A 19,150-nucleotide genomic window follows, 5' to 3' on the forward strand; every position below is an offset into this window, starting at 1 on the left:
TAACGCTGCTGCCGGTTGCACTGGTACCGCGGACACATGAAAACTTAGACAAGAGCCCGCACCGGCCTCAATGTGAATGGGTATTTTATAAGTTGTAAGCATTGCCTGAGTCAGAAATTAACGCAAACTTCAGAAACAGAATAACCCTAAATAAATACAGCGCCTTTGACTGCAAGGCTGAACGCTACCATCTCGTGTACGAGTGTACCAGCGGGTCTCTGCAGGAAAACGCTGGTCCGATGCCGTCACCTCGGCGTACAACAGAAATAAAATCAGCAGCCGTGCACCGCAAAGGGCACAAGCCCTGCACACCCACGTCCCTTCGTGACCTGTGGGTGAAGGACCGGGAAGAGACCCTGCCTGCAGGATCCCCGTTCGGGAGTCCGCCTGCCCTCCCGCTCCGCCCTTCAGTCGTCTAAATTAGCCTCATTAGAGTAAATGACGAGGCAGCTCACTCGCGCGGGCGGCTTCTGCAGAGGAGAACGGCACGCAAACGCCCATACGACCCGCTTCCCCCGCAGAAGCCCGGCGGTCCCGCCGCCCTGCCCACGCTCCCGAGTGGGGCCGACAAGGACGATACGGCCGATGGCGCTGCCGGCCCCACACCGCCTCACCGGCCCCAGACCGCCTCACCGCCCCCGGCACGCCCCCCGGCCCGGCTCCCCTTCCTTACCCGCCCGCTGCCGCCGCCGAGTCCCCGGTTCCCCCCCTCGCCTCACGGCGGGGCTGGCCCCGGCCCGGCCCGGCCCGGCTCGGCGGGGCCGGGCAGGCCCAGCCCCGGGGAGGACCCCGCCGCCGCCGCGGCCTGCCGGCTGGCAGCAGCCCACCCACCCGCCTGGGGTGTCTCTCAGGGGGTTCGGCCCCGGGATCTCCTTCAGGCTAAGGCGGGGGGGGGGGGGGGTCTGTCATGAATTATTTAGTCCCCCGCGAAACGCACCGGGGGGAGCTGGGCTCGGTTCCTTCCTCGCTGCCACCGCGCTGGCCTCGCGCTTGGCTGAGGGATGGGTTTTAAGGCGGCGTTTGGCCTTGGTCTGAAGATGGAGGGTGGAAGAAGCCATCGTTTCCCGTGGCGGCTGCTTCTCCCCCGCGTGTAACAAACACTTCCCAGCCGCTTCAGGCTCCCAGTTTTTGGTGAGGAGAGAGGTCGGACCAAGAACCCTCTCCGGACCACGGCAAGGACCCGGGAGGACACAGAGTGTCCCGGCTATCCTCACGACGTGCGATGAGCCGCGTGCGCTTACCACAGAAGCGGAGAGAGAAAGAAAAAAAGAAAGAAGAAAAAAGAAACACAAACCAGACCGGGTTCTTTACATGCCAGATGTAGCCTACAGTAAGCATCACCATATACAAAACATGGCCTTTGCAGGCAAGATTCAGTGGGACTGTGGCCAAACACAGCCAATGTTGTGGCATAAAACATCCCCGTGGCCCTTGTCGGTGTCTTCCAACCTAATGGTGCAGATTTGGATCCCAAATAGTGTGGCCAGCAGGAGCAGGGAGGTGGTTGTTCCCCTGTACTGGGCCCTGGTGAGGCCGCACCTCGAGTGCTGTGTTCAGTTTTGGGCCCCTCACGACAAGACAGACATTTTGGTGCTGGAGCGTGTCCGGAGAAGGGCAACCAAGTTGGTGAAGGGTCTGGAGCACAAGTCTTACGAGGAGCAGCTGAGGGAACTGGGGCTGTTTAGTCTGGAGAAAAGGAGGCTGAGGGGAGACCTTATCACTCTCTACGACCACCTGAAAGGAGCTTGTAGTGAGGTGGGTGCTGGGCTCTTCTACCAACTAACTAGTGATAGGACGAGAGGAAATGGCCTCAAGCTGCGCCAGGGGAGGTTTAGATTGGATATTAGGAAAAATTTCTTCACCGAAAGAGTTGCCAAGCGTTGGAACAAGCTGCCCAGGGAAGTGATCGAGTCACCATCCCTGGAGATATTTAAAAGACGTGTAAGCGTGGAGCACTTAGGGACATGGTTTAGGGGTGGACTTGGCAGTGCCAGGTGTACAGTTGGACTCGATCTTAGAGGTCTTTTCCAACCTAAACGATTCTATGAGATGATTTTACTGTCAAACAAATCTCGTGAGCGGTAAGCTTCAGGAAGACGAGCTTCCTGGGAATAAGTTTAAAAACAGCATTAACATACGCTCATTATTTAGTGCCTGATACCTTCTGGCTGGCAAATATGTTGACGCTGCATTTATCTGAACAGTGTGTTTCTCATGGTTGAAGGGATGGAGGTTCTAACAGACAGAAATATGGCTTGTGTAGCTGAAGGCAACAGTGGGATGTAGCACCTACCAGTTCTTGGCTGGAGCGGCCCATGTTGGTCTTCAAGTTTTCAGCTTGTACTGGACTGGAATCCCCACCTTCTTCAGTATGCATAAGCTGGAGGCATGACTGACATCAAAAAGAAGAGCTGAACTAAAAAGGAAAAGGACAACCATTATTTTCCTCCTGATGGGAAGCTTTTCCGCAGCTGTGCAAGAGGCACCTGCTCCACCGGACACTCAGTGGCCGTACTGTGGTCTGCAAAGCACCCAGAAAAGTCCTGGCATCTCAGTATAACCAATAAAGGGGAAAACCTTCAACATAAATGTTGCCTAAGCAGCACTTTTCAGAGACAGTAAAGCATTCACAAAAATGAAATGTTGGCTAGTTGGATGGAAACGAGTACATGCAGAAGTGAAAATATTCAATGACTGTTTAGAGACTGTCTAAGCATTTTGGCAGTTAAAAAGGGCTAAGGCTGAGTCTGTGACTTATAGGAAATTAAATATTTTTGTTGGTAGTTATCATTCAACATCTTCAATAAAAAACAATCTTCACGTGCCAAAACAGTGCTGTAATACATGGAGTGGGATGCATTACTTTCTTTAAAGGGAAGACTGGTAAGAATTAGTTGCTTTCTAATTAGGTCCCAAATCCATTTTCCACCTTTCTTTCACATCCTTGCCTTGGTTTTTTTTCCCATTTTCTCTATGTAACACACATATTCATGGTTGTCATGGCTGTCTTCCTGTTTGTTTTTTTTTTATAAGTAACCAATGTATACCTCCCCCCCCCCCGGACTTAAATATGTTATTTGAAACCGGGAGCTTAAAAACTAAATTATTTTCAAGGTTTGATAGATTGGATGTCTGGCAGATAATTAGGCTCATTTCATATGTCCTGTTTACAAAATATATACTGTTTACAAATTGCTTTACTTATTTATTCCAGAGTTTTAATCACCCTTCATAAAATAAAAAAAAGAATTCGGTACCTGCAGAGATTATATAAAGAGTACATACCTTATTCCTCGTGTCAATTGCTAATCTGCAAGTAGTAGCTCTTAGGAAAGGGCAGTGTGAACATTCTGACTATGCTGAATGTAGATTGTTATTTGAGAAGCCACAGTTTTTAAATTTCCTGACTCTTATGCTGTTGGCCTTGCAACCTGTTACATTAACACTAGGTTTCTCAAGTATTTTTGCTTCTTTTTTTTCTTTTAGAACCAGTATGCACCCTATTAAAGGCATACTGGCTAAAAGAAAACATTTTATATTGTATACATTTATAATTCATTTCTTATTTTTACTAGTTAAAAGGAGAATCAAGTGAATCAAATTTTTTCATGTGGAGAAACAAATCAAATTGTGTCTAAATAATGTATTTAGAGATTTTTAATAAGTGAAATCTGTTAGTAACATAAACGAAGTATATAAACATACATACAAATCCCCATCAGGCTGAAAAAAAAAGAACCAGAAGAAATTTTGTTTAGACCTTAGGAAGAAAAGCTGTACATAGACCAAGAATGGAGATTTTTTTTTTAAGCCAAAAGGGAACATTTTGAAGTATTATAAGCATAATAGGGAGGGTGTGAGAATTGAAATGGTCGTAAGTCTCATTCTGTAACAAGAACACTCCAAGGTGTTTGCAAGACCGGGTCTCTATTTTTGTAATGAGTGTTACAGAATACGCAAGTGGAAAAGTATCCTATCCGAGTGGAAATAAAAACAAACTGCCTTCAAGATGACATAACTCAGCAAAACATGAATCATTAGTGTTGTGCTTGTATTTGCTGAGTATCTATAAACGAAAGAATTTTAAAAGAGGCATGGCACAAGTGCTATATAATACAAATCTGGACCTTATTTATTTTACAGTACATTTACGTGCCTTTTTACTGTCATCGTTTACATCAACATTGTTTTGCTGAATCCTGTAGTGCAAGATCAGTTCACAGATTCCCTCTGGGCTTTACGCTGGCACTGCCATTCGTACGGGGAAGTACGATGCCATGGGGGTTATGCTGTAGGTTTCCATGTGACTACTCGTCTATGCAGTAAGCTATTGCCAAATAAATTGAAGGTTGGCACCCATTAGTAGGTGAAGGCATTGCAAAATTTAAGGTCACAGGCTAACGTGCAAAGAGCGTAAGAAGCAGAACACCCTTAGGAAGCAAACTATGATGTTTGTCCAATAAATCTGTTACCCTGACATGACAGTAAAAGGCTACGAACTAGACCAGTATTCCCAGTGGAGTCAGACATACCAACAATAACAATGTTTTCCTGGTCCTGCGAGCTTCGGCTCCGCACGCGTGCTGAGGACATACCAGTAGCAACTCAGAGCAGGCCTGAGACATCTGTGTGGCAGGGCAGACTGAAACGTAGCTTAGAAATGTAGAGTAATTAATATGAAATGCAGTAAGACTGTGCAAGAAAATAAATACCACACAGCCTGCATATGGTTGTGGAACCAGATGCAATGGAAAGGTGATTAGGATAGGAGCTACATACCAGTATATATATGTAGCGCAGGGGGATGCCTGGCTTTTTGAAAACCCTAATTGCCACAGAAATATAAATGTTAGAAACAAAAACTGGGCCTGGTTGCAAATTAGCTTCTAGGGTAAATGAGCACAGGGTGAACTTCAGTTCATTCTTGATGTACATGGTCAGAGTTATTCCTCTCCACTCATATCGGGGGGAAAAAAAAAACCGAGCGTGGTTTACCTCTTGTTCATTGACTCGTTTTTGGTTTTTTTTTTTTCCTAGGGTTACTCTTCTGAAATTAGAGGTTATGCAAGATATTATTTAAAATTACAAACCTAATAGCATCCTGACTTGTGGGCTGACCCAGTTATGAACTAGCTTGTGTTTTGTTGTGCCTCTGTTAAAAGTCCAGAGCTAATAAGTATATTACTTTGTAAAAATGCATCAAAACATAAAAATAATTTGCAAGCTATTTAACATATGCACTCATATTACTCTGAATTTTAATACAAATCTCAGTTAAATCACATTAAATTAGAAAAATTCATATTCGTAAAAAAGGACAAAGCCTGCTGTTAAGAAAAGTTGACTGCTCTTGATTAACCAAAGAGCTGTCAACACAGAAAGTGTATGGGAAAGAATTCTTTATCATTACCCAGGTAAAGGCATAACAAGCTCTTAGATAAATTTAAGTAAAAAAGCTGAGAACCTAAGACCAAAGGCCCACTGAACTAATTGTCTTGGACCTAACACTAAACTGACAATCCTGGTCACGTTATTTTTGAGAAGAGATGATAAGTAGACAGAAGAAAAATCATCTTGCAGTTTGGACAGTCTGTCTCTAGTAAAGTCTCTATTTTTTACACTAAAACTAATTTATGTCGGTAACTACTGTCACAGTGAAGTGTTTGCAGCATGGAAAAAGTATGGAAAATATGATGCAAGTACATCACTTTTTCGGTCTTCCTGCACTTGCCAATACCGAGCGCTAGATAATGAATCTCTCCCTAAGCCAACCTTCTCCAAAGACTTTTTTTTTTTTCCCCCCAAAGAAAGTTCAGACATGAACAATTACTACTACATAAGCAGTTTCTAAGCACTTAAAAGAGGTATACATACAGCCTATGAAGTCTGTCATCTGCAAAAGTATGATATGCTTGGCATTGTCTTTTCTTATGAAAGAATGCTAATGGCATGTTGGAGACCGTCAGCGATACCTCCCCAAGGTAAGGCAGTTTTCAAGGACGACTGGCTCTACAAGCCATGAATGACTCTGTCCAAGCCACATCATTAAAAATGTAATGATTATGGAGACCATATGTTTTTCTTGTTACAGAATTAGTCATTAAATTCTGCCTTTTCCAGTTGTAAACCGATCTTGTAGGCAGGATGACAACTTTATGAAGAAAATAAAATAAGCACAGAGTTATAGTCTTTTTATACGTATATATTCTAATAAAAGATTTTTTAAAAAGCATGTAGTGGGGTCAGTATTTTTGCCAGTTTCACATACCTCGGGGAGGAAATATGGACCCACAAATTGTTCAATTTTTGCTAATGGCTCGCCAAAAAAGCAAAGTAATAGAAAATAAATTCCCCAATGGGCTGTAAGTAAAAATGCATTTTAAAAGATAGAAAAATGCCAGATTTTGAACATACAGGATTACTTCAGGAATAACGGCTGTCAAATACATTTCACTCAACAACACCTCAGTGTTAGCTGAAAACTTCTTTACCGATCCCAAAAGCAATATCTGAGAAGCATGAGCAAGAAACTGGTAAAAGAACATGAAGCCCATCTAAATAAACAGCTGCACCAACAGCAACAGAGGCACCCAATAGAATTTCTCCACAGAATACAGGTTTTCTAGGGAAGATCATAACCAGAGCGGATGCTTTCTCTGTAGCTCACGAGGTTGTTTCTATTGACTAAGGCAAGTATGTCTTTTGCTTCCCAGGTACACATCTCGGCAACCTGCATCTGAGCCCACGACAACCCGTAGGAGCGACAACTTGGCTTCAGATAGTTCGTACACCCAGCTTGGCACACAAGGATTTTTCGAGAGGCTTACCATGTTTTTGAAAGCTTCCCTCGACTTCTCTGTTTCTCAGGATGGTCCTGGGTAGGTCAACCTGTGAAACTTGGAAGTTGCAGTTTAGAAAGCCACAACTTGCACCACCACCCCGCTAAATTCCTAGCCATTGGCTTGTCACAAGGCAAGAGCAGCCTTTTCTTTCCCAAGCTTTTATTAGTGCTGACGTGAGACACAGAGTTTGCTGTCTATTCACACCCTGAGCATCTTCCTCTCCATGTGTACATCAGTAGAGGTGAAAATGTCCACGGCAGAACACTGCCTGCAGAAGTAAGCTACCTGGAGGGGAGTGGAGGCGTGTCTCTTAATGCCTTGCTTTGACTTTTGATGAATTAAATCACAGGCTGAGTGGCAAAGAAAACTTAAGTATTAAGTAAGCTCTCTGTGTCTATTCCAGCTGTGTGACTTTTTTTTTTTTTCAGAAAACATTGTCATCTGCTTTTCAGTACCATCAACTCTTTAAAAAAATTCAGAAAGCAGTATGTATTTTGAAAATCTCCAGAACACCTCAAAAAAGACCAAGTCAGCTTAATCTTAGTTCGAACTTCTGCATTTAAAAAAAAAAAAAAAAAAAAGAGCGCCTATTACTGATGCAATATTTAAACACAACAGGAGGAGCTATTGGGTCAGAATAGCTGCTACAATCATCCTTTTAAAGCTCTCTGCTTTAAAATCCTTGCTGAGTTTTCAATGATAAAGAGGCCTTTACTATTTGAAATAGGCTGTATAAAACCAGAGGATCTTCATCTCTTCTAATTAAATAAGTTTTATCAGATAAAAAAAAGCCAAAGCAGAAAAAAATATAAGATTGCAGAGAAGACTGCAATATAGTTTTCATAGTTTTTAAGGAACTGCTTTGAATTTAAAACTTTAAACTGCTGGATATCACTAAACACCCAGTTCTTGCAGGCACTGCAGATTCATAAAAGCCATTTAAACTACCAGCTCTGACTCAAGATTGATACATTTAATATATACATTTGCTTAGAGCAGCCAAAATGATGTGACTCAAATTCTAGGAGATTTAAATGTCCTAAAGAGTTTTGCACTGGCTTCACCAAAACCACGTAAGATTGACCCGTGTTTACTAAACACGTGAACTTACAGGTAGACCAGGCTCAGATGTACGCATTTTCTTTTTGAAAAAGAACATGTCAAGCCTTTCATAATCAATGTTACAGAGCAGAATCTGATTTTGTTTCAGCTTCAAATACCAAAATGTTTATATTTTGCTGAAACATAAATCAATGGAGATAATTATACAAATATTCATATTTATCACATGAAACATTAGTGTGGATTTTAAAGAACCGTGGTTCTGTTTCATTAGATGACAACTTACAGACAGGGGTACTGAGCAGAACGTGTTACACTGTACAACTCCACAGGTCACGTAATCTCTTGCATTGAAAAGTAAGCGCTCTGCGAACATTTACTCTCTTGGTATGCCGCGTACGTTGGGATAGCTTGAGCTTGACTAAAAGTTTGCTACTGCAAATAGAATAGCCAAGCTGCTTAAAGCATATTCGAGAAGCTGTGTTTTACACTGCTGCTAGTATTTTTCTATTAGGATTTGAAGACTGTTCTCATATGGCTAAAAAACTAGCATGGCCTGCCATTTTAGTTTCTTTACTGATGTTTACAGCTCATGTTATGACCAATGACTCAGAAAGTGGGTAAGCAGAGGCTAAAACTCCTTTTAAGAAACATCCGGGCACAAACAGAACCACGTGACATCTTCGGCACCTACTTCTAAACGGGTAAAATTTGGAGAGAAAGGAGAGATTGGATGTGAATGAAACCCTTAGGCGCTTCTAGAGCTTGGTCTGTCCCAGTAATGCTATAATGGTTTGCTGCGGTAGTAGGCAGACCAGACTCAGATGGCCCTTCTGGCTCTTGTGTTGTTCTGTCTAACCCTAGTAGCAAGGGCAGTATCACAAATAAATTAATCTTTAAGAGCTAGAACCCGTCATTCCTTCTAACCTGACAACATGCTTGAAAATAACACTGAGTGGTTCCACTGAAGTCAATAAAACGTTTTGGTTTTTTTCAGGCAGGTCTTCAAAGATACCGGGGATCTAAAGGTGCAAATTGACATCTGAAGTATCCTGCTAGGAGCTACACCTCACCACCTTTAGCGAAAGCGAGCTGCCTGGATGCCGCAGAGGTTCTGTAAGCATGTACCTTCATCGGACATTTCCTGGTGCCTCCAGCGCTCTGGTCCCAGGTGACTTGCGTTGGCCCGCTGCACTACTGAGTAACTTACCAGCTGGATGGTTTGCAGGCAAAAGTATAGGGTTAAGGAGGTCGGGCCTCAAATGTGCATCAAACAGCTTCTCTTCCAGTGCTATGAGGTTGCTGGTTTCTTAAAAAAGGCTTACAAACCCCAAAAAATCCGCCCTGCGCGCCCTTCCATACCATTGCTTTTAATGAAACTTGCTTACCTCTCGAGTCTGTACATTTTTATTTGTTTTTACTAAAAAGCAAGTTATTTCGTTTGGCAGGATCTACATACTCACAACTTTTTGCGGAAAAGACATATTACAACAGCATGTTTTAAATCAAGAGTGTCTCAAGCAGAACAACAAAAGGGAAAGAAAAAGTGCTTTAACATTGTTGTCAAATATTTATTAAAACAACACACGAACTTTTTTCACCCAAACAGTGATTCTGCCTGCAGTATCTGTAACCCAGTAGCCACGTTACCCCAACTTGACAGTTAAATAGCAGTGAGTCTGAAAACCCAAACAATCCTCCCCCTCCATCCCACTAGGCACTTTTGCTATTGTCTGGGAGCACAAATAATTTTATTAATAGCTGAGCTAGCAAAAGTACAAAGACACCAACAAGAAATGTGTCACTGTGCTGGCACAGACAAAACCTTTTTGTCTGCTTTAGAGAAACGCTCCAAGAAACCAGTTTGGGGATCTGAAACTACAATCACCGCTAGGACTCCTTCTTCTTACTATGAAGATCTGCATCAGCATTCTCAGGATCTGACATCAGCCTTTTTTGGCTGGCTCGTGGGGTTACGATAGCTCAGAGTCACAGATAAGCAAGCCTGGAAGAGTACGAATCCTGCCAGAATAGTGCCCGTCTTTCAAAACGCGAGTGGGAATCACAGCTTTAAGTCACGTAGCAGAACAATGTTTAACGCGCGTAGAATACATACCGTTACAAAAGGTTAGGAAAGGTAATAGAGGGCGAGAGGGGAGCAGCACCACGAGCGATTTAAGCCTCTGCGCCGCGCGAGTCCGGAGGTGGCTGGCGAGCACCACGCTCGCTCCGCGTGGGCGGCAGGTGAGCCGCAGCGGAACAGGCGATCCCGAAACCGACGGAGTGCGAGAAAGCGCGCCTCGCTTTGTGAGCGAAGACGGGCGATGCTAACGGGAGGGTGGTAATTTTTTTTTAAATACGGGCTATTCGCTTCACCGTACCCCTGACCTCCCGGCTTACGGAACGGCGCGATTCGCTTGGGAAGTCGGCTAGAATAAATAAGTTTTGCCGGGACGAAGGACGACGTCTTGGCTCGAGGAGGATGCTCCGTCCAGGGGGAGCCCGGGGCTGCTCCCTCCGGCGCCTCCCGGGCCCGGGGGCCGTCCGGAGCCCCCTCAGGCTCGGAGATAGTCGTTCTTGAGGCGGCTGAGGCGGGCGCCGTGGCTTCGGACGGTGAGGGCGAGGAGGTCGTGCTTGTCCCGCAGCCCGCTGGAGATGTGCCGGGTCTCCCGCAGCAAGGCGCGGGCGTGCAGCAGCAACCCCAAAAAGCTGTCGCCCAGGCGGGCCTCCTCCCGGCCCCCCTGCTCCTGCCCCTGCCGGAATTTGCCTTCCAGCTCGCTCAGCGACCGGTCCGAGCTGGAGTAAGCGTCGCTGATCTGGGCGGATTCGCGGCGCAGGTAGGTGCTGTAGCTCTCCTCCCCGTCCAGGTCGTAGGAGATGCTTTTGCCGATGCCCTCCAGCACCCGGCCCGCGTCCTCCACCTGCCGGCCCAGCACCGTCAGCTCCTCCCGCAGGCTGAGCCCGCCGCCGCCGCCTCCTCCTCCTCCTCCTCCTCCGCCCGCCGCCCCGCACCGCCGCTGCTCGCTCACCCTGAAGAGCAACTGGCACCGCTCGGGGTCGTCGTTCTCCTCGTAGTCCCCGTCGGGGACGAAATAGTGGTGCAGGCTCCCGTTAGACATCTCGGGGTACAGCGGGCCTTCGAAGTACCCGCGGCACAGCCCGCACACCCAGCCCAACCACAGCACCCGCACCGCCGCCGGCATGCTGCGGGGCAGCCTCAGGGCCGGCCGGAGCCGCGCCGCTCCCGCCCCATGGAGCTCTTTGCCCGGGCACCGAGAGGCTCCGCTCCAGCGGCCGGCGGCGCTCTGGGGCCGGGGGGCCGGCGCAACCGCTTTTAAAAACCGGAGGAGGAAGCGGCCCCCGCGCCGGGCAGGGCCGGGCCGGGCCGTCCCCCCCCCTCAAACCCGCCCCGGGCATCGGTCGGCGGGCACCGCCCCCGGGCACCGGCCCCTTCCCCGCGGCGGAGCTCCTCTCCCCCCGTACTAACCCCCCCCCCCCAAACCTGGAATTGCTCAGTTTTTCTCCTTTTCCCCTTAGAAGCGACCGCTTTGAGGAGTTGTCTGCGTTTCAGAGCGGTGCCCCCCCCCGCCCCCCCGGTACAGGCGGGGTGCGGGGTGGAGGGAGCCCCCGAGGCCCCAGACGGGCTCCGGGCATCGCGCTTGGCCACCGATTAAAAACCTCGCAGGGTCAAGTACAAAGCGTAACGCAATAAACCCCATAGGGTGAAGGTGGGGGAAGGAAACGCAAAAGCGGTTCTCAAATAACGTCAGATGCATCTGATGAAAACCCCCATACGGTTCGTCCTACGGGGCTGACTATGTCGAATTTTAAGCGTTTCTCTTGCATGAAACAAAGCCCTGCGTGGAGCCGGTGGCTGGGTAACAGCAGGGTCGGACCTCGCACCTAACTAGTAGAAATCTGTCCTTACTCTTCCCGAGTTGTTAAATCAAGGTGAGGTCACAAAAAGAAAGGGTCCGTAAAGTTACCAGCAGCTCCTTTCACGTCATCTTTCCCCTTTCATGGAAAAAATCACCAGCTAGCAGAGATTATACCAAATCCCACAGTCATCCGGAGTTAAAACTCCCACCGCTGTTCAGGAGGGCTTTGCGTGCAAAAATATTTGTATTGCCTCTTCAGTGTAAATATCTTAGCTATCATCCTGATACTTTCTGCATGTTGTAAGTAACTGTGGGGCTTACAGCTAACTTGAGTGGGAAATAGGCCAGACGCTTATGTTGTATCTCTGCTTTTTTCCACTGTTACACTCGGCATTGTAGATCAGAGCCTTATGGGGCTCAGGGAACTTTGGCTCTACCATTTCTTATGCTGCCGTGACTTTAGCCCCCTACGTTTCGAACGCAGAGTCTCGAGCCCTTCCCTCTCGGCGCCTTTCTTCTGTAATCATAAACTATCCTGCCTCTGGGCGCAAGCGAAGCAAATACCTGCTGTAGAGACCAGCCGCTCTTCTCGAGCTCAAGCGTGCCGAGCTCCACGAGCTGCTCCTTTCTTTGCTTGCGGTTCCTTGAGAGACTCCAGCGAGGCCCCTTTCTCCGTCTACCTGGCTTTGGTGGCTGGATGCTGATTCTGTTCCCAGGTGCCCCCGCTACCAGTGGGTAGGTCGGTAGGTTCCTGGGAGCTCAGTGATGGGCTTAACGACGTGGGCAGGCCCTTTAGGGTACGACACAGCAGCGCCGTATGTGAGTTCTCGCTGTCAGTGCGGCCTTTGATACTGAATGATAACCTGCGCTATCGGCGTCCCCAGCTGTTGACTTTAGAGCCTGCTGAAGCGCTTTACGTAAGCGCGGGGGGGGGGGTCATAAGACTGGCAAACACCAAGAAACAAGAGCAAAAAGTAAACCAACCAGCCGGCCAACCAACAAAAACCTAACCCGGAGACAGCAAGGGTAATAGCTGAACCGTTCACTTACTGAATTGCGTCAAGTAGACTTCCCAAGTCTCAGAGTCAGTTAAGACCAGGCGCACATACACCTCAAGGTGAGCAATGTTTGCAGAGTCCAGGCAACTTCTTTTGCACTGCTGAAAACCCAGGCCAGACAAGCCATCCAAAGAGAACCACTCCGCACATTTGGAAACGTTTTAAATTTGTAATTAAGTTCAGAAAACACTCATATAAATAGGTTGGATTAGGCTAAGCTTTTGTGCTTCAGCTTTCTATAAAAGGTTTAAAGCTTATTCAACTGAGCCTGCTTGGCATTCGTCCTTGGTCTGTGTTTGCCAACAGGGGCTCTTTCAAACAATTTTATTCCCAGGATGCTCTTCTTTCACCTAATATTTTATTTGGTTCCCAATTCTTTGCCAGCCGTAGTACTTTATCTACATAAGTTTCCACCCAGGCTGGCGTTACTGCCAGTTGACTGGTTTGGCTGATACTTGGGTTGTGGTGGACTCCACTTTTGAGGTCTCCTCATGGAAGTACCGCGCTGTAAATCACTCCGCTATAGCTTTGTCAGCATGGTTGTGCTTTCACCAGTGCCACAGTGGGTAAAAAATCCAGCCTTAGTAAATACTTTTTCTCCGTCTCTTCATACATTAAGAGACTAAGAGGTGTCTGTTGCTCCCTGCTGCAGCTGCCGACTCCCGGCCACTGCTGTTTTCAATCCAACGTGCATTATCCAAGTTTTATTTAAATTTAACATCAAAATAGTCTCTCCCCAAGTAACCCACTTGGAATGTCTGCTTCTGAGGGAAGTCTACAATACGGGATCTGCAGCCTTGGTGACTCAGTGGGCAAAGCTCTGGTAAAAGCTGGAACTTGCTGAAAGATACACAGCAACCTGATCCAAGGCAGTACCTCTCGTGGCTCAGGGTTACAATGCAACAGAACCCCAAGTTTTAACTGAAAAGCGTCAAACGATGGAAAAGATTTAGGCTCACACTGACAGAACAATACTGTGCATGACTAGCCGTTATTCATTCCAAAATCACATCTAAAAGACAAAAATCTTAAGACTACAGTGAGATAATCTAATATGAATACCCTTAAACTGTCCACCAAACCATGTGCATACGAATGACAATCAATCAGATTTTTTTTTTTCTTTTTTTTTCCGAAAGACGCACACAGAAAGTAAAAATTACCTTTATCCATCAAGACCTGGGTTGAAGGGTCAGACATTTCCATCACAGTTAACGGCAACAGGAACACCACAGAAACGGCTGAAACAACAACATAAAAATCAGTGTCAACGTAGAGTTTTCAAAAGTAATTTCTGGCATTATCTGGAAGGCACGGAGGGCAATAAAACCGAAGGAGGGCAGAAGGGAATTTCTCAGGAATACCAGAAACGTGGGGTGGAGAGAACCAGAGAGGAGAGCAAGCTGTTTTCTGCTGAACGTTGTATTTTCTGCTGGGAACCCATAGGGGTAGTTGTATGAGATCGGATATCTGGGGAGCTTTTGGGATGCATCCAAGAAACAGCTGCTCCTTGTGGCATGCTCCCATGAAGGCCCTCATTGAAATCCTGGCATTGTCAAAAGGCCCATTGATTTCAGCATGACAGCGTTTTACCCTCCGTGCCTGCTCAAGCATTTAAAAATCCCTTTTGCATAAAATGAGGAAAAAGTGCTGGAAACAAAAATAAAGCAGCATACCGATACTGTCTTTTTACAAATACTTGGTGTGATACACTCTGCTGTGGTAAAGCCATTGTTTTTCCACCCAACAGCATCAGGTTTATAGCACTGCAAAGAACTGCAGAATTTACTCCGCATAACCTCTTAGGCAACTACACCAAAATCAGCCTGCAGTCCAGAAATTGCCTGTAAACTGATGGCAAATAGGCAGCTCGGCACTGGATTTCGGGTGGCGCTTGCATAACCTTCCTCTGCAAGCAGTGCTTCCTCCTTGGTTCTTGGCTCACACGTGCTTGCTATTTCTGTCGCAGATCACGGTGAACATTCTGCAGCATCAGAATGTTTCAGATGTAAATGGCCATTAATTTGGAGAACAGATATATGTTATATGGTCCTAAAGGCCCCACAGGCTTTAGGGTATAAATGTCGTTTTCTGACTACTGGCTTCTGTTTTCCTGCTGTGAAGTGTTCTATAGCTTTACATAAAGATACCTTGTTTAAACATGAGACTAACAAGTACGTGTGTGTAATTTCTAATTGTGGGGTGCAGCACTAAATGCTCAAATGGCATCAAGTGAGGTGGGCATGAAATAGCCCGTGAAAGAATAATGCCATTTTTTTGTAGGAAAGTTGCAGTAAGAACGTAGCAGAAATTCTGCAGAATAAAAAAAGATTTGTAGAATGAGACTTCTGTAACGCACCTAATATTCGTTATAACTTTGGAATTCAACAGATATTAGGAATGAATATGCTGAAGGACGAACCGTACTGAACGTTCCAGGACCAGCATGCTTATCTGCGGTTACACTGAAATTTTGAATGTCTCAGAAAGGCGCGTTTAATTCAGAAGTGGAACAGCCGAACAAGAGATTTCTCAAATACAACTTTGTAGAGAAAACAACTTTGTTGTCAGCTTATGTTTAAGGCTGGCAGATTCTGATAACACTTTTCTTCTTCACAGAATTCAGGCTGAAACCACGGCTGTGTCTGGGCATAGAGTCCTTTAGCACTGGCTCCTCTTGGATAAGCAACACTGAAAACAGAATTCCAAAACCACGAGTAGTTGTAGGAAGTATTGGGTATGAGGCTGAACGCGAATACGACTAACAGAAAGGGTCTGTCAGGCTGGTTGTCTCAGAAGAACATGCAATTAGTATCGAATCTACTTCAACATTAGCCAACACCAAAATGAGCTCAACCTTGGCACAAAAATACAGAAAGAGATTTTACCACAGCCCCTCTCTGTAGTGGGTGCTGGTTTCCTTTAAGTAAATATAATTGGCTTAAAGCAGAAAATTGAGGATGTGCTCAGGTTATTTTGGAAAAGAGAACTGATGCATCTGGATGCTTCCTAAGAAGGGAAGAGGTTAAAAGAAAGATGAAGGGGGGTGAATATTTACTGGTATTATACTAGTGAACTTGCTGTCTATTGATGAAAAACCTCGAACTCCAAAAGGGACATCGCTAGTATTTCTTCAGCAAGGTCCTGAAGTGGAAATAATAACACTTCCTCGGTGGAAATGAAAACACTTAAAAAAGCATCATCATTGGCCAGCACATGGAGAAGTTTTCCCATTACTGTAAATGTGGTTTGTTACAGAGACAGCGTATCGTGCTGTTAAAATGTTGATTTGATTTTCAGTCCTTTCTGTGTTATTTTTAATGCTCTACGTGAACGTGAAAAGGCTGTATGTGAAAACATACACTTTGCAGATGTCACAGAAACATAGTTCACTAATTATTCATGATAATGCATTCTCCTTGCCTGTAACCTGTTAGGAGAAAAATAAGATTTATTTTATGACTTAAAAAAACCCCAAACACTTTTCTTCTCTTTCCTTCTCTCCCTCCTTCACAAAATAGAAAAAGCTTAAAACCTGACATGTTCTGCTCAGGCAGGGCTGGAAAAGAATTTGAATAAAAGCCTTGGAAGAAATCGAAGAGAGTCTGGTGGGGAAATGCTGATGTCATTTCCAATGGGATTAATCCATTGATAGAGTTGCTCAGGATTTGCGGCCCTGTGATCTAATGTATTCATTTGAGGCAGGGTTTTGAAAACATCTAAATTTTCTGAAAGCTGAATTTCAACCAGGCCTATTCTCTAGGTCAGTTCCCCAACAATTTAAGCAGATTTTACCCTACATAATTTCCAGTTTCACCACCTTCATAAGGATGGCGTTTTCTGATTTACACATATAATCTCAGGTATTAAGACCAGGGACGAATTCCTGAATAAAAGCTAGATCCTGACACATTTTATACTGACTAGTCATCAGATTTCCTCTTCTCACCAATCCTTTACAGTCCCTGCTCTTGAATTTAGAGTGGGAGCCTACACGTTCAGGCTAACCAACTGCACGTAGTTTTATTAAACATGTCTCCACAATGGTTTAGCCTGTCCATTCTCTGCCTCAGATAAAACTGAAATATTTATAATAGTATCCTTTGTGCAGACAAAAGTGAGAGAAGATGGAAAATGACCCAAAAAAATAATCCTAGGATTTAACGGGTTTAATCTCCTCTCACCCATACCTTTCCCAATGTAGCAAATAAAGAATAAAACAAAATGTGCTGCTATAGTAAAATTCACTTGTATTCCCAGATCTGGTTTTTAGGAGTTGGAAAACGTCCTTTTTGTATCCTAACACATTCACTCGGATTTTATTTAGGTGTTTTTAACAGTGTATTAAATTTAAAACTAGACTGACTTTGTATTTGAGCAACGTAAGACCAAGCATATGGTTTCAATTGAAATATACCAACATCTCCCTGTTAAAAAAAAGTAAAAATCATTCCCTTTAACAAACATTCTTATAAAATTCTACTTGAAGAAGCAGGTGAAGGGGTACTATTTACAGTCAGCTCTATATTTATTTCTGTGCAGTCATGGTTGACTGTTCCACAGGTTTTTAATGACTCGGTGCGCACAGAGCACTCATTCAGCAGCCCTAACACTGCGTTATTCTCCCATGCCTGAGGTCGGTGCAGAATAGCGATAGGGAATTTATACCTCCTACTACAATTTATGACTTTTATTCAGAACGGCACGGCTTGGGAGCCGGCATCCGAGATGACTCGCTTGGGGCCCTGCGGGTCCTCCTGCAGAGGATGCGACGGGCACCGGTAAGACTTTCCTCCGCAGCTCGACCCGGAGCCCCAGCGCGGTCGTTCGTGACGTCTGCCTTTGAACCAGCCCGCACGGGGTGCTCGGCAGAGCGGCAGGAATACTACCCGCCTGTTTCCACGTTTACGGTCAAGAAGCAAAGACGTACGGTTGGCTTTAATGGAAAGAAGCTGGGTTGAATAACGTTTGCGGGCTTATTTAGGTTTAGGAAATATTATGGCTCTTCCAGCTTGGTCGCCTTGGATGAGAAAGCCTCTGAACGCCACATTTGTTCTCACAAATTGGTCCGTTCTGGTGCTTTAATCCCACTGGGCCTTATGCTCCTGGAGCCTGGGCCGGCTGATAAACCTGCTTTTCACCAGGGACCGTCTTGCCGGGGCGCTGGAAAGCCTGAGACAGCAGTAACGCTGCGGCAGACTTGGAAGGATTTCCTCCAGGGTTAGACAGGCGATGCCCAAGCGTCAATTTGCTGAGGGATCTCAGAGCCCAAACCCACAGAAGCACAAAGATGACCAGCTTCCCTCTGATAACAGAATTAATGCTTCTGTTTCACAGTAGGCAGTTTCGGAGGTGTTCAAAACACTTTGCTACTTGGAGCCTTAAGAAGGTTCAACCAAACCAAAGCGATGTTTTGGTGACAACGGTTTGAAATGAAAATTAAGAGGGTGCATTCAAAACTGGGAAGTGCCTGGAAGGCAGGGCTGGACAACCCGTCCTCTCTGCAAGAGTAACCCACCGGGAGAAGACCTCCGCGGGTTCAACGGCTGCATCGTGCGCTGTTTATTTGGCCCAGCAGCCTTCAGAGCTGAGGGAGCATGTCTACAACTACGGGGCTGCCTCTTCTTCCCCTCCCGCTCTTCTCCCAAGGAGAGCCGGCGTAATTAAGTTTCCAGCATTAAATCTGCACGTAGCAGCAACAACGGCCAACTAGAAGGGAATAGCTGGAGTGTGTGGCATCTTTCACCCCATTTACCAAATAGCTTCGGGCAGACACAATCAGAGGCACCAATATTGCTTTGGAAAAAAAAGGCAACGAATATTCCCCTTTCTGGCTCCCCCGTGGTACGTTGGGATGTACTAGCAATAACCTCTGGGTAAAAGCTGGCCCCTGGCACTCTGGCACTGCGCCGTACCTTTGGTGGGAGGTGGGATTTCACCCTCGGTTTCAAACCTGCTAAATCACTACTTACTCCATCATCTTACAATGTATTTTGCAGGTTATGGTCCTGGACTGGTGCGGCATTGGACTTCAGAATCACTCCCTTTTAGCCGAAAGTCTGCACGTAGGATGATGGCGAGGGGTGACATATCCTCTGTTTTCTTAACCTCTTGTTGCACCGGAGTCATTGCATGTAAATTTGATGGGGAGTAGGTTACCAGAAATAAAAACGCTGGGAATAGCAGCAGAGATTTCTTTGGGTAATAAAACCATACAGGTTCTCCCATTTTCTACTTGTCTTCACACTTACCTCCCAAAGCACCTTGTGCAGAGTACAATTTCGAGATGTGCTTGACCTTTGCTGCCCCA

General features: G+C 45.8%; 2 protein-coding genes across 3 annotated transcripts in view; both read right to left on the minus strand.

The window, feature by feature from the left end:
- BBOX1 (gamma-butyrobetaine hydroxylase 1) overlaps positions 1 to 814 on the minus strand; it is a 41,898-nt gene extending 41,084 nt beyond the window's left edge. Inside the window, exon 1 of one of the 2 annotated variants that reach the window (XM_069804060.1) lies at positions 674 to 814. The gene's annotated coding sequence lies outside the window, so the exon portion shown is untranslated. The remainder of the gene's footprint in view (positions 1 to 673) is intronic. The other variant, XM_069804059.1, reaches the window with a different exon arrangement.
- An 8,483-nt stretch (positions 815 to 9,297) lies between these two features.
- On the minus strand, positions 9,298 to 11,234 carry FIBIN (fin bud initiation factor homolog). Its single transcript, XM_069804061.1, has one exon. The coding sequence runs from the start codon at positions 11,105 to 11,107 to the stop codon at positions 10,460 to 10,462; it is 648 nt and encodes a 215-aa protein (XP_069660162.1). The 5' UTR covers positions 11,108 to 11,234; the 3' UTR covers positions 9,298 to 10,459.
- Between the last annotated feature and the right edge of the window lie 7,916 nt (positions 11,235 to 19,150).

This window comes from Haliaeetus albicilla, chromosome 16, assembly GCF_947461875.1.
Source record: "Haliaeetus albicilla chromosome 16, bHalAlb1.1, whole genome shotgun sequence".
Classification (NCBI taxonomy): Eukaryota; Metazoa; Chordata; class Aves; order Accipitriformes; family Accipitridae; genus Haliaeetus; species Haliaeetus albicilla.